General features: G+C 33.2%; 1 protein-coding gene across 2 annotated transcripts; it reads left to right on the forward strand.

Annotated features, from left to right (window-relative positions):
- Positions 1 to 1,312: 1,312 nt before the first annotated feature.
- Positions 1,313 to 14,825, forward strand: LOC148604346 (uncharacterized). 2 transcript variants are annotated; one of them, XM_088550338.1, is made up of 7 exons: positions 1,313 to 1,409; positions 4,671 to 4,734; positions 6,772 to 6,819; positions 7,645 to 7,692; positions 10,736 to 10,831; positions 13,744 to 13,875; positions 14,540 to 14,825. In XM_088550338.1, the coding sequence occupies exons 1-7, from the start codon at positions 1,381 to 1,383 to the stop codon at positions 14,795 to 14,797; spliced, it is 675 nt and encodes a 224-aa protein (XP_088406464.1). In that variant the 5' UTR covers positions 1,313 to 1,380; the 3' UTR covers positions 14,798 to 14,825. The 2 variants fall into 2 exon arrangements, with proteins under 2 accessions (XP_088406464.1, XP_088406463.1); XM_088550337.1 differs by lacking the exon at positions 1,313 to 1,409 and adding an exon at positions 3,973 to 4,037.
- The last annotated feature ends 1,141 nt before the right edge of the window (positions 14,826 to 15,966 follow it).

Genomic DNA, 15,966 nt, shown 5'->3' on the forward strand with positions numbered 1-15,966 from the left:
ATTAAAATGTTTAAGCTTCAGTGACTCAAGTCAGCATAAAATATTTGTGTGGCGTGGGTATCCTTTGTGAGTTATACTTACCATATTTTTATTTTAAAGTGCCTCTGAACTTAATTTTTTTCATTATTACCCATCTTAATATGCTCTATCGTCTCTCCCCCATCCCCCACCAGATTTTCAAACCTAACCCAGAATAAATTCCCTCAAATCTAAATCTTCACATCCTCTTTCTAACGTCCTTGTCCCAAGTCCTTCGAAGTTACTTGAAGATTATATAAATACGCTTAAACACACGATCATTAAATTTATTTGTTACACTAGATTAACGTATTACATTTCTATAAGGGAATAGAACAACAGCATAAGATCATGGTGTGACATGATGATGATCAAATACATTTATAATATAGTCTGGAGGTAGCAACGATTCATTACATAATATATTTATAATATAGTCTGGAGGTAGCAACGATTCATTACATAATCAAGATCGTTAATTTTAATCTATGTATACAAAAAAAAAACGACAAAAAAACTTTCGAATATGACATTGAAATTAGATATTCAGAATGCTTGAAATCATCTGTCTATTTATCAAATTTTATCATGGAATTAAAAAAAATAGCTTATTTACAATATTTATACAAATGTATGTAGTCATTCGAGGTACGGTACATAATACTATACCAATCATTCGCTGGAAAAAATAAAACACACACGCACACAAGCCTATACAAAGTTAAGTTTTTTTTTGTATAGTGGCGACTACCTCACTATGGGGAATTTAGCATTTGTTTCAATTATAAGGAGAACACCGAACAATAACTCAGACTAGCTTACCCTATTCTATCATTACACACACTGCTGAAGTTGATTATTCTGAAAATATAAATTTTATAATTATTTGGTAATTATGCAAAGCTTATACATGTAAGATAGATAACTATATATTTAAGTCCGCTTAAAGTGAAAGATTGGTCGCTTTCAACAAAAAATATAATATTAACATGGATTGTTGTATAGAATTGTCTACGGGATGAAAAAAAACTTGAAAAATATCAATCGAAATTATTTGGCCATATCTGCTACACTCGAGATCAGACTCCACATCTATTCTCATAAATCATAAGTAAAGCAAAAACAAAAAACAAAAAAAACAAAAAAACAAAAAAACAAAAACAAAAACAAAACAAAACAAAAACGAATACCAGACAAACACACACACTAACGAATTTTTTTTTTTAAATAACTTGTATTCATACTATGATTTAATAAGTAATATGGATCAGTATATATTACCTGTTATAATAAAATCGATTTTGACATGGCAACAAGTAAAGAGTATTCACATCCTAAATATTGACCCGTAACATTTAAACGATGCCGCCTAAGAGGATACAGAAAAAAATGTGAGTACATGCAAAAGATTGTTAAACTTAATAAATAATGTGTATTGTCGGCTTTTACGGTTTTAAAATGCGTTTATCATATCGATCTTAAGTAGAAACCTTGTTTGTTTATGGTAAAGAAATAATTTTAATTTTGTAAAAATGGCGAGTTATCTATTTTTATTTTCTTTCGTCATAGCAATATTAAGATGAATAGAATAAATTTCCTCAACATTAAACTACAGTAATAAACTTAAAGATATTCAAGCTAAGACAGCGACTAGAAAAATGCTAAATAATAGCAGTTTTTTATCCTTACACAGTATAAATTTATAAATAACTACTAATAAAATATGTCAACGTATGCATATATATTTATACATGTATATAATGGTACAAGTTAGTTTAAACATATTTATTAAGCAAATAATAGGTTCAACATAGCAATTACATTAATATTTGTAAATAACTAGGATTTGGTAACAAGCTCGGTTCAGCCTTTTTCAAAGTACGACAATACAGATAAACAGTATAAATATATAGCACCGCTAAATGTGTATGAACTAATCGTACGTGGGCTGAGAAACCCCCCACGTGAACCCTCCCACCCTCCCATCCATACACCAAACAAAATATGCTTTCCAGGTACCCGTATACCTTCCATGTACGAATCTTTTTATCGCCAAATAATAAACTGAAGCATTTTTGTATTTTTTGGCTACTTTTTATACCTCGTTGAGGCAAAAATCATTTTTTTTTTTTTTTTTTTTTAAAGTTTTTTGATTCTACGAACTTCGCCTTTCTACAGAACGAAGTAAACTGACATTTGTATGTATCATCATGTAGCCCAATGTCTCAGCTTTACAATGAAACCTAGAAATTTTCGGTAACACTTAGGGTTTTGCGTTAAATAATAAAAAAAATCGCTTAAATTGACATATATTGCAAGGTCCAAAACCCTAGAGTCTTAATGCTTCAGTAAGAAATGGCTTATTTGGTATTTTCCGTTTAGTATTATCACAATTTATACTTCTGGGGTTCTTTTGATGAATTTTGTATATTTTTGTAGTCAGAATCTTGGCTTTTGGACCCAGTGGGGTACAAATATAGGCTTATACTGAAAAAGAATCCGAGAATATTCCATGGCGACAAATTGATTCGGTAATTGGAGGTATAAAGGTACCTAAAAATCACCATGAAGTTGATGAGTGGGGGGGGGGGGGTCACACGGTGGAACCTCCCAGCCCATAGTGGAATATAACCATTACATAACAGTTCAATTAGGAACGGTAAAGAATGTGCATAAGGAATGAAGAGTGTCTACTTAAAAAAATATTGAAAAGATAAACATTTTGATGATAAAAAAATCACAATGGTATGCTAATTTATTTCATGACAGAAACCTAATTTTAACAAGTTACAGACTTGTAGATTATATAACTACAGGCTCTAGAGAGCCTGAATCGTTCACCTGTTCAAAAATATTCTTAAAAGCTTTCTAAAGCTGGACTCTTGATCTTACCGTACTTTTATCACAAGAATCAATACAGAGCATCTTAGTTATCTACCCGGTTTTCATACTATAAAATAAATTTCTAATTGTCATTTTTACTCTTCAAGGGCAATAAATCCAACAATGAGCAAAAGATCTTTATGAAAATTTCGGCACAGGTCGGTCTCACCATACTGATCCATCCCCCCCATGAAAAGTAGTTTAAACCCTTTGGTTTTCAAGTAATTTCAACAAGTCGTCAATTTTTCTTAGTGGTGGTCATGTTTTTGACATAAAAAATGTTTATGATATCCTAACAAACATTCATGCAGTATTTAGTTACAATCCATCCTACAAGTTGTCTAAGAGAAGATTAAAATAAAAATCCATTTCAGGACATATAACTCATTCATTTGTCAACGAATCTTTCTGAAAATTTCGGCATACATGTAGGTAATCCCATAATGCTGAACAATTCTAATCCCTGCCAGATCTTAGCTAAACCCAACAGTTTCTGAGTTTGCATAGTTCTGCAATTTGACCCATATGATCTATTTTTAGTAACGGTGGCCATGTTTTTCGCAAGATCAGAAATCCCCACGCATAGATTGTTAAACATGTTCTACGTAACATTCATGCAAAGGTTTGTTTCAATCCATCTAGTAGATTTAGAGAAGATTTTCAAAGTTGGAAATGTTAAATTCGGGGAAAAAGCCATATAAGGACCCATAACTCATTCATTCCTCCACGGGTCTTTCTGAAAAATTCGGCATACATTGTAGGTCCATCCCATCATGATGAACAATTTTACCCCCTACCAAGTGAGCTAAAAATGTGTAAGTGATAAGTTCATATATGGAAGATATCATAGAAAAGTTTTGGCTGATTTAAGATGTGGAAGTTACCGCTTGAAATAGAAAAAAATGTAGATACGCCAGACCATTAAACCAAATAACTTGTAAATATTGTAATCACTTGATTTCAACTCTGATCTTAAGTACAGTATAGTTTATTTTCGAAGGTACAAGAGATTTGTAGTTATATAAACTCTTAATTCTGATGAAGTATTTTTATTTCTTATGACAGAAGTTATTTATGGGTAAGCGGGTTGTTAACCCATGGATGACGGAAGTAAATTATCAGTCACATGTACTATTGTGAGTAACAGAACGGTCCTACATTAACCCATAGATTAGAGTGCTATCCCATAGACAACGGGATTTTGGTTAATTTCGTTTGCCATATTAGCTTATACTTCTAAATTTTGAGAGGGTGTCCATTCAAAAACCAGGCAGTGGGTGGCACATGATTAATTCTGTTTTCAATAATTTTTTACCCATTTTATGTCAGCAACACAACCTTCCTCAAAGTTTTATGTTGGATTTTACATGGAAAGCATTGAAATTCGTTGAAAAGGGAGATAATTCTTTCATTTTGTGCAAAATTCTGTTGCTTTCTTAGGGAATTGTAAAATCGTTTTTCTGAGCCATCATTTATCGATTTAAAATATTTGTACTATTGGACATATATATGATATAAACAATAGATTGGAACAAAAAATTCCATAGGATGGAATTTACCATGAGCCATCTATATCGTAGGAACTTCCTGGTTTCTACAAGAACTCCCTTTCAATGAGTTCTCACTTCTTGTACGTGAACAAAGGACAACCTTTTATACAATGTTAAAAACCAGCCTCCTTTTTTTCTTCTTAGTATATCATGTTTAGTATGAAATAGCATACATACGGTCGTGTAAATTATACTATGCTTTTTCAAAACTATTTACAGTGTAACTTGTCTGGTGACTGGCGAAGAAGGATGTGGGAAAACATCTTTAGTCCAACGATTTATAGTAAGTTGTTACATAGCCAATGTTTACGTTTCTATGGGCCTATGCTTTGCTAAGATGTTATAAGTTCATTAACATTCTACGTGCATGACAAATATAGGAATTCCATGCCTAAATGAGACTGGCTCTATTCAGTGGTATGCACTTATAAGAATTAACAACCGTTTCTTGGTTTACTTATGTATCACCGCTAGATCATTTTAAATCAGCGAAGCTGTTTATGCGTATTGTGCTTATTTTTAATAAGTTTAATAAGAGACGGGGTTTAGTATTAAGTATGTCAGAGGTCACTGACAATATCGTCCGCAGATCTATATAACCACTTTCCGGTTCACTACGTATTACTCCGCTAGATTATAGGCTTTGCGATATAAGATGTGAAAATAATCACAAGGCATAGTCACTACTCATCCCAAATCTGCAAAGCTGTTTATGTTGTATTGTATTTATTTGCATAAAGCGGTGGGGTTTACAATTGGGTGTGGCAGAAGTGTAAAGTGTAAAGAGTAAATATTGAAAATACCCGCTGTTTCCGATGTACTGTACTCTTTTGTTCAAAGAGGTACATATAGGGTTTAGCATTCAGTGTGCAGTTTTAAAAATAGTGAATAAATCATCTACGCTGGAGATCGCGTCTGTGAATTAGATCTAAGGAGAGAGCACTATTCAAATTAAGAGGCGTTGGTTTCGCACTTAGCACAACAAAAATGTAAAAAATAAAAATAGCTATAATTTAACGTTATTTGTGCTCTACTGTGTTTTTCAAAGAGACTATTTTCTTCAACAAAATAAACACATCAGTTTCTCATTCGTTTGTCAATAGTTTAAATAGAATGCTAACAGCACTATAGAAAGTAGTATTGACCCCAACGCCAAAAATATCCTCGCCTTCGTTTTGGATATTACCGGGGTTTCCGTCAAAAGCAGTGACCACTTCACGATATTTTTTTAATAATCCTTACTACATAAGTAATTGTCGTGCAAATGAAGGAGGTTGACCACTGATATACTACAATGTATAATTCTGACCGTATGAGATAATTTTACAAACAAAGTTTACATGTATAGTTTCATATTTCATTTCAATTCAAATTCTTTAAAACATAGTACAATAGTACAATGTTCATTCATTTACTGACTGAGACAGTGACAATTGTAAAAGGGAAAACATCACAATGATTGAAAAAATAAAATAACAAAACAAAACAAAAGACACACACACAAAACAACAACAACAACAACTCAAACTATTTTAAGAGTAATAAAGGGAACCAAGGTTACAGCGATAATCAAAAGAATGTAATCCAGGGACAAAGACCAGACATGGAAAACAGACATATACAACAAAGAACATGAAGTAACTAAAATCATACATACAAAGTAACAAAAGCAAATGAGCAACTCGGACTCCACCAAAAACTGGGAGCATGGACCAGGTGCACCGGTAGGGTAAGCGTGCTCTGCTTTTCTAGAAACACCCACCGAGTTGCTCATAAAAAGTCAAGTCCGGGGTAGACAAACGAGGAAAGGAAAACTATGACCCGTTGAATAAATCAATTTTCATGGTGCAGATGGATACACTATAACGATCCACGAGTTCATGATGACGACCATAAAACCTCTGTAGTGATGACTTCAATCTTGTAACAACATAACCCTGTTCCAGAAGCCTATTTGTTAGAGTTCTAGCGCGATACAAAAAGTCTGCGTAGTTTCGGCAAGCTCTGGCATAACGTATGAGTTGTGATATGAACACTCCATACGCAGGTGCTGAAGGGAAGTTGCCACAGATGAAAGGAAAGTTGACAATTCTGAAGGAAAAGTCATCACGTTTGTCGTTAAGTTTGGTCAATAGTTTTCCTTTACCATCGATTCCTAAGTGTAGGTCAAGATATGAGGCTGACTTCACAGTGTCTGTAGTATCCTTTATCTCAAGTTCTTTTGGGTAGATGCGATGTATCAAATCCCCGAAATTAGGATTGTTTAAAGATAATACGTCATCTATATAGCGGAATGATAAAGAATCGTTTTTCTTTTTAGGATGATACTTATGTCGACGAATACAACCCAACAGAATTTATGGGCAAGGTGAGTAAAATGATTTATTGGTTATTGTAATGTCGAACGTTAATGATGAGTTACACTGTTACAGAATGTAATGGAGTGTATCTGAATATTGTTACATTGTCGCAATCTGTATATGTTTAGCAACCCTAATATAGAAATTGTCTTGTTAAAGTATGGTGAGTAATTATTAATTAAAGAAAGTTATAATGTTTCAACAGGTTATTGAGTATAACCTGTTCAAAAGTTAGAAATATTTCTTATAATTAAATAAGTCCAAATGTTGATAGTTGATAATTGACTTGCACTTAAAACGTTATTTTTGGGATTATTGGAATTATTTAAAATGCGGAGTGCGGACAAATCGATGCTAACATTTAATGACGTCAAAGTGCCAACTTGAAGCCTGATTATATCAAATAACCTGGTTTGCGCAAAGAGAAAAAAAAACAATCAGACAGCATGTAACAAATCATAATAATTATAATGAATATGCTACAATAATTTACATTATTAGGATTAATTTTCAAAATATCTGATTTGGGCGATGCTATGTCTTATATTTTACTGTTTTGTAACTTTTTCATTTTTTCGTTTACTCGCATGAACGAATCTCAACGTACATGTAAATCTCGAAATTAGTAAAACCTCAGACACAATTAACTTGCCTGTTTTATCAAAACACTTAATGAATTTGAAACAAGTCAGCAAAAACCGATATTATTGGGTTTCATATTCGTCCTGCTTTTATTTCACGAACAGTTGTTATTGGTCGAGTATGGCCGTATTTGATCATTGCTAGGGCACAATTCGTCTATCCTCGACCAACACATTTATTTTCTTTTACAGCACAAGAAAACGGTTAATATGGGTGGAAATGATATTGTTGTTGCACTGGTACGTATCATATACTATTACGAAGTATTGAAATGCTCTATTTCCGAGAACTCTAAATATCAAGACTTAAACTAGTGAAGCACAAATTTTGTTTGCTAGGAGTAACATACTGGTTTCGGCATCGGACAGTTCCCAGAAAAATTATAAACCTTTCAGCTTGGGTGATTTTTTTATAGTTTTGAAACAAGATAATTATGCTGGAGACGAACATGTTACTTTTATACCACGCATGACTGACAAAAGTTGTATATGTAGTAGTAATAGCAAAACAAAAACAAAACAAAGATCAGCGAAAAATGCGCTCATAAAACAGAAAATATACAGTTTTCAATAAAATTTTGTGGTTTGATGCATAAAACCTTCTCCAGAGGCGCAATGTAAAACCGTTATGGATACTGTTTAGATATATATAATGGCTCATAGTCATGAGTGAAAAAATATATATTAAGGCATACTATTTTTGATTCGGTCAATTTAGGTCTGGAGCAGGCGTGTCAGTAACAGCTTTTTGTTACTATTTTATGTTTGGTTTATTATATTTCCGTTTTCAGATTGGACTGAGACCTATTTTGAGTTGTATTTTGTGGTCTTTTCATGTCTATTCTAATATGTAGTATGCATGTACTATAGGGGAAGGGTTGTGGTCTCACTAATCTTGTTCAACTCTATTTGTGTCTTCCATGCATGTCCCTGTCTGAATTCAGATGTTTCATGTAAAACGTGATTCCCATTTCGCTTAACTGGTATATTTGTACATGTTAGTTTAGCCATTTCATGTTTGATGTATGTGTCTATTTCCCTGGTTCGTCTTTGTTCTTGGATTTTAGTCTTTTGGTTTGTATTTGGTTTCCTTGATTACTTTTCCACAGATTGGTTGATGTCTACTTGACATTATTACTGGTTTACATTTTATTCTCTATAGGTGTGTTGTATTGTGTAGCGATCTGATGGATTTAAAAATTTTGTTGGATAAATATTTTCTACTTGATGGGTGCCTTTAAAAGAAGATTCGCTCAGAAAGTAAGGTTGGTTACTTTACATGTAGATGTTGCAACATATATTCGTGTTGCTTTTTATGTTGCGGGTTGAACATGTTAATTTACATCGTGCCAATTGAAATTGTTGCATATTGTACGTTTTCGTGTGGATGTCTTGGTTTCTGTGTTTTAGTCTAGTTGTACAGCTGTACGTTTTTGTGTGGATGTCTTGGTTTCTGTGTTTTAGTCTAGTTGTACAGCTGTACGTTTTTGTGTGGATGTCTTGGTTTCTGTGTTTTAGTCTAGTTGTACAGCTGTTAATTTTCGTGTGGATGTCTTGGTTTCTGTGTTTTAGTCTAGTTGTACAGCTGTACGTTTTTGTGTGGATGTCTTGGTTTCTGTGTTTTAGTCTAGTTGTACAGCTGTACGTTTTTGTGTGGATGTCTTGGTTTCTGTGTTTTAGTCTAGTTGTACAGCTGTACGTTTATGTGTGGATGTCTTGGTTTCTGTGTTTTAGTCTAGTTGTACAGCTGTACGTTTTTGTGTGGATGTCTTGGTTTCTGTGTTTTAGTCTAGTTGTACAGCTGTTAATTTTCGTGTGGATGTCTTGGTTTCTGTGTTTTAGTCTAGTTGTACAGCTGTACGTTTTTGTGTGGATGTCTTGGTTTCTGTGTTTTAGTCTAGTTGTACAGCTGTACGTTTTTGTGTGGATGTCTTGGTTTCTGTGTTTTAGTCTAGTTGTACAGCTGTACGTTTTTGTGTGGATGTCTTGGTTTCTGTGTTTTAGTCTAGTTGTACAGCTGTACGTTTTTGTGTGGATGTCTTGGTTTCTGTGTTTTAGTCTAGTTGTACAGCTGTTAATTTTCGTGTGGATGTCTTGGTTTCTGTGTTTTAGTCTAGTTGTACAGCTGTACGTTTTTGTGTGGATGTCTTGGTTTCTGTGTTTTAGTCTAGTTGTACAGCTGTACGTTTTTGTGTGGATGTCTTGGTTTCTGTGTTTTAGTCTAGTTGTACAGCTGTACGTTTTTGTGTGGATGTCTTGGTTTCTGTGTTTTAGTCTAGTTGTACAGCTGTACGTTTTTGTGTGGATGTCTTGGTTTCTGTGTTTTAGTCTAGTTGTACAGCTGTTAATTTTCGCTATTTACTTAACATACAAAACATTATATTTCTATTCGTATAATTTTGTTTTCAAATTTAAGTAATGTTTCTAGAAGTTAATCTAATATGTTTTTAATTCATAAGTATTAAGAAGTGTAAAGTTTTAACTTAAATCTTAAATACTACCTTTATGAACCACCAGACAGAATATATATACATATTTTTAAAATATGTAAAAGACTCTCGTTTTGTTTTAAAAATCATTAATTTCGTGCAAAATTTGACCAAAATGAGCCAAAAATTACTTGTTACATGTTTTGGGTCCACCTTTGTGAGATAACTATGTAAGAACGATTACTCTCATCTTTATGATAATTGGAATTGTATTAACTAACATTTAATGACATTTTAATTTCATACCTAATAACAGAGGCCTTTAATTAATTTAATTACAGGTCTATGGTAGAAAAAAATTCTTTACAGTGTTTTATCTTCTAAAGATAAATATTAATGCAATAACACTGTAATATAAAATTTAGAGGTGATGCGTTGTGTAGAAAAACCCACCGAGCAAAATGATGCCTTTTCAATCTACATTGTACATACGCCATATTTTTATGTAACTATATCCCTTTCTGCTAATATATCTGTACTTTTGAGAGAACTACAAAAATTGATATATACATTCAAATCCCACTTAAATCAATCATATCAAGAACAAGGACTCTTACAAAGTACTAATTTCATACACAATCTATATAGTTTTATCTCAAAGGTGCTACAACTGATAGAAAAAAAAGAAGAGTGGTCATGTGATCTGTAACTGTTTCTGAATATTAGGAAAAAAAGTGAACTTGATGTTTTTTTTTGACATGCATGAATTACTTCCTGTCTAGTTTTTATAAAGACTGATACTTAGTACGAGTACATGACATGTAGTTCAACATTTATTATTGTATATTTTCCAGTCTGACACCGATGGACAGAAGAAATACGAAAATTACTCAATAAATTATTATGGTCAACAAGACGTAATTATGATTGTCTATGACGTTTCAAATCAGGTGAATATGTAACACTGTAATTTCAATACATTTATTTCCTTCACGACTGTAAAAAAAACTTTTATACTCAACCCCTTTTTGTCAAGTTACATGACTTGCATTACTCGGAAATTGTGGAAAATGTATTCATATAGTACAAACAGCAACAAGAAAAGTATGTCATTCTCCAGAGTGTGTTTTAGGTTTCATATTTCGGCCCCAGGCTACCAAGTTTATATTCACATGTCGGCCGAAAAGTTACCGAGTTCATGTACAAATGGTAGCCCCGAGGCTACCGAGATCATCTTCGCTGTTCGATCTCCAGGATACCGAGTTTGTTTCCATTTTAGTTTCAATTCTACTGAGATAATGTTTCCATTTGTGCCTCCAGGATACCGAGTTCTTGTCACATTTTTAGCCTCCAGGCTACCGAGTTCATGTTCAAATTTCAGCCCTTGTGTTAATAAGTTCCAGGATACCAAATGCATTTCCACGTTTTGGTCTCTATGCTATACCGAGTTCATCATCCTATTTCTGCCACAAATGGTAGCCTCGATGCTGCCGAGTTCATATTTTCATTATAGCCTATTCTACCGAGATAATGTTCCCATTTTAGCCTCAAGGCTACCGAGTTCATGCTCAAATTGCAGCCCCCAAACTACCGTGTTCATGCTCACATTTTTAATTAGGCCTCCAGGCTAACGAGTTCAACTTCGTTTTTGAGCATTAGTCTTCATGCTTTGTTAGAAGTAGAAAGTCTCAAGGTGAGGGGACGGGGGCTGTCTTATACTGAACTATTTCGACTTAATTGTAGGCTTGTGGCTACAAATGTATATATTAAGTCTTGTGCTTTTAAGAAGACTTACGAACACACTAAATTGATTTACAAGTTGGTTAAGCCAGCTGAAATGAAAACCACCGGCAAAATTTCTAACTTTACATTAAAATGGGATAGTTAAGGCCTTATGGTACTAGTTTGACCCCGCTGTATATTTCATGTGCCTGTCCAGAGTTAAGAGATGTCCGTCATTAATGTGCCGTTATTTTACTGTTTAGTTTGATTTTGTTCATGTTTTATTACTTTTGCCGTCGGTGCCTTCCAGAGCTTTTAAATGTGTGTTGACACTTGTTGAAGAGCTTTTGATGATCTCTCAAAGTATTTACTTTTTGTATTTGGGGTATAGAGTGGTGCATTTATTACGTTTCGCCATATGCGCTCTTTTTTCTATTGTTACGATTTAACGGTAAGATATTCATTCATTGATTAAAAGGCAAATGTCATGGAGTTGTACATGTATATATTTCATTTGATAAAAGTAATGTCATTACCAATCCTTGTATAAGCCTCTTTTTCAATTTTGGAATAAGTTATGCGATGTAACCAACTTCAGGACGGTAAATATTCATGAACTGCGAAGCCTGCATTGTTAAGTTTTAAGTGAAGTGTGAACTTTGAAAGTTTTACAATTAAAATTGAAGAAAGGAAACAGAAAATGAATGCTACCTCTCGCTTTCCGTGGTATAATGGATACTTGAGCTTTGGAGCTTTGTCTTTTGGAAAAAAATATTAATCAAACAACTCCAGAACAGTTAAACAATTTTGTATAAAGCTTAACCTAGATTCGTCAAACCCTGGAATCCTTTTAGAGTTAAAAGGTAACAAAATGTGCCACTTTAATATATTTGTTGACTTGTAATTCAATAATGTAGGCTCGTGGTGTTGTGTGTATTATTCAGTATTATGTGTATGCGTATCTTACATGTACATTGTGTATTAACGTATTAACGTGTGTAGTAAGTGTCATACAAGCCTACATCCCAGCAAATGCCCTAAAACACTCACCTGAAAGGGACGACATTTGCTTCAATTTATTTTTGACTTTACATTAAAATGGGATAGTAAAGGCTTATAAAAGTAGTTTTCAACAGTCAGGAGTTGTTCCTTATTAATGTGTCTTTGTGTCGTTATATTACTTTTTAGTTTGATTTTGAAGAATTCTCATCGTTCAGATTTTATTACTTTTCAGTGTTTTAAAAGTATAAATGATGCGTCTATTAGGACTTACAAACGATGATTATGTTCTCATGCTGCTTAATTTTGTTATTTGTTTTTGTCAGAAGCAAGACGAACATATTTCATGATATATACTGCTCAAGCTGACAAACATTTAGTATGCAGTTCAGAAAATGTACATGTGGAGATTAAGTTGTGTATGATACTCCATGGATTCCAATTTTGCACGATTTTAGAGGCCATCTATGTCAAGTGTTCCTCATGAAAAATTATAAAACCGAAACCGTTTTTAGGAACGGACACGAAAAAGATCCTGATTTTTTTTATATGTTTTGCCGCGGAATAAAAATCGCCGACGCGGAAGTGTTACAATGTGGTTCTGACCAACTTGTCGACTTTCTTTTCTCGAATATTCCTATTTTCTATAGCGTACGGGCCATTAGAAGATCTTGGTGTCCGGCCCATTACAATTTAATAGTACAAAAAGTTGTACTCCAGCAAGTTAAACCACCTTGCTTCAACATTCGACGAAGAATGAGAAATATATGAGGAAAGTAATCTGTGATCGCGAAATATACAAAGCGGGATAACTCCGCTTTATGTATGACAAGCAAAACTGGTTTATACAAGAATACTTTATATAAAAACAAGAATCAAGTGTGCAGTTGAACAGGTGTAGATTCGCGTGTACGGCTAAATATCAAGGAAAATTCCTTTCAAAATTTATACCAATATTATACAACCTGCAGAAAATCTAGTCAGTTTTAGTAAATCTATGTATTCAAAAGTGAAACGTATCATTGACTGTCTGGTCAACTTTTTTTCCATATTAGTCACCCCCTTTATGTATATATAAACTGCTCCCTAGTAAATACATGAATTATATTTAAATGTGTTCATATGATTGTTTTTGTTTTAGAGGTCTTTGATTTGCATCAAAGATGTATATGAAACAATAGAAAGTCGTACAAGCGGTGACATAAAACCAGTTGTCGCTATAGTGGCTAGCAAGATGGATCTGTCAAGCAAGATTAACCTGGAAGACGTACAGGTAAGTGTATTTTACAAAAGAAACCTGTTTTTAAATTTTAGGCTTTGAAATATCAGTTAAATAAATGCACGAATGACTGTGAAAAAAATCTGGCCCGGCATCAAAAATACAATTCTTACTACCAAAACTAAAAAAAACAAAACAAAACATATCAATGGAACCCAAAAATATTGTTCAGTGTATATATTATAATTGCACAAAGTATAATTTTCAACGTTTAGAATGTACAAAATCGAGGACGACTATAATTAATCTTCGGTGTTTCACGTTTTAAAGAGAAGCTTTATCTATTAAGAATTTTTGGTTAAAAGAGGGATGCTTTTTATGTTAAAGAAAAGAGGCCTTTTGTTTAGGGTTTTCTAGCACTATAGAAAGAGCGAACAGACGGCTCATATGTATTTGTGGTTTGGGCCGAAAGTGAGAAAGCGTTATGCTAGGGTCTAGGTCTAAATGAATCGCTTTCTGAACTTTAAACTAGTGTTTTCAAATTTAAATACCTAACTTTTGCCCTTATAAGGACTATAAATTACATTATTCTCTATATATTAACATGTATATCCGTTTTTATAGCAATTCAAGAAATTGATAAAAAAAGAAGGAAGAAAAAACATGTACATTGTAAGACTATATTTTCCTGTTATTTATTATTAAATTTATCTTATAGAGCTTTGCCGAACACAATGAGATGTTACATTTTGAGACATGTGCAAAGACCGGAAGTACTGTTAATGACATGTTTACCTTTTTGATCAAGAAAATCTGCAAGAAGAAATATGACATGAATTTCGAAACGGATAAAGACACCGTCAAAGCAAAGGACACGGCTAACCAGATACCAGAACGAAGATACTCATCAATAGAACCTCCCCAAGTGAAAAACACGTCGAAAGAAAACAGCACTTGTACTTGTTCAATAAGTTAACAATACTACTATACCCACCTCAAAATAATTCGTTTAGTATCATTTGTGATCTTTAAGGTTTCATTAATACAAAACAATCATTGCCCATTCCCACTACTCTTTAAGTATTGATAAGTTGGGAAGGGGTCATGCAATTTATATAAACGAGCTTATAGTGAAAGCGATTGAACGAAGTGATACCATTCAAAGGGAACTCATGGCAAATGTATCATTGCGCCAAGAAATGATCTCTAAACTGATATGTATCGGTTTATCAAGTCGAAACTAAAAAAAAAGGAAAGGTGACGTGTTACTTCTAGCTGTCATCACTTCAAAACTTCTACGACTATACACTTACTGATAAATCATAGTGTGTCAAACTTCACCATGATCAAGGACAGAGCTTTTCCCTAATTCGTCATGGATTTATACATGTATTTCATTTCTCTATACTGCTGACATGATATAAGGAACTTTTGGGTCATAAAATGCAGAGAATACACACAAATCTTACTGGTGAACCTTGTATAAATATGTTTTAAATTTGATCATAACCTTTAAGTTTCTCTGTTTAGTATGTAATTGTAAGCTTTTAGCTTTTTTTCTCCTTCGTTTCTTTTCGTCGTTTTAATTTGTCAGTTGACTTCTAATTTTTAACCGAAATAATTACACTTGAAAGCGTACACATACTTTATATCGTGAATAGAACTCAAGTACTTATGTACTGTATAAACTGGTATGGAAAGAAAAACTTATTGGAAGCTAATGTTGACCGGGTTTCATTTAGAAAATCAGATCAAAACGAAAAATCCGACTAAGGAATCGAATTCATTTGAAAACATGTTAATTTATATATCTGCAATAGACATAGAAAACTTTATTTTGATTCGGCATGATTTATAATATACAAACATAAGTTCTCACGAGCTTTAATTTTCACTGAATATAGATAACAGATACATAACCTAAAACAACTGTTTATGCACATGGCATATACATAATTTAAAAGTACACAGTTTAGTATGCATAGCATTCAAGCATATGCAGTACAATTATAAGCAATTAAAGAAGACACAAGCCAAAATAAAAAAGATAAAGAAGCACAGATAAAAATATGACTACTTGCATGCACTTCATCTACATTCTGAGCCATTCCGGGACTCCGGACTGAAGCAAGCTTAGAAATTATG

This window comes from Perna viridis, chromosome 10 (genome assembly GCF_037379345.1).
Source record: "Perna viridis isolate PV_CMFRI_1.1 ecotype Kerala chromosome 10, ASM3737934v1, whole genome shotgun sequence".
In the NCBI taxonomy this organism is placed as follows: domain Eukaryota; kingdom Metazoa; phylum Mollusca; class Bivalvia; order Mytilida; family Mytilidae; genus Perna; species Perna viridis.

What these genes read in the sequence shown, in the direction of transcription:
- LOC148604346 (XM_088550337.1), top strand. Translation starts at nt 3,976, where the DNA reads ATGGGTAAGCGGGTTGTTAACCCATGGATGACGGAAGTAAATTATCAG. An exon ending in TCTATGACGTTTCAAATCAG is followed by an intron (nt 10,832 to 13,743) that starts GTGAATATGTAA and finishes TTTTTGTTTTAG; the next exon opens with AGGTCTTTGATTTGCATCAA. An exon ending in TTAACCTGGAAGACGTACAG is followed by an intron (nt 13,876 to 14,539) that starts GTAAGTGTATTT and finishes TTTATCTTATAG; the next exon opens with AGCTTTGCCGAACACAATGA.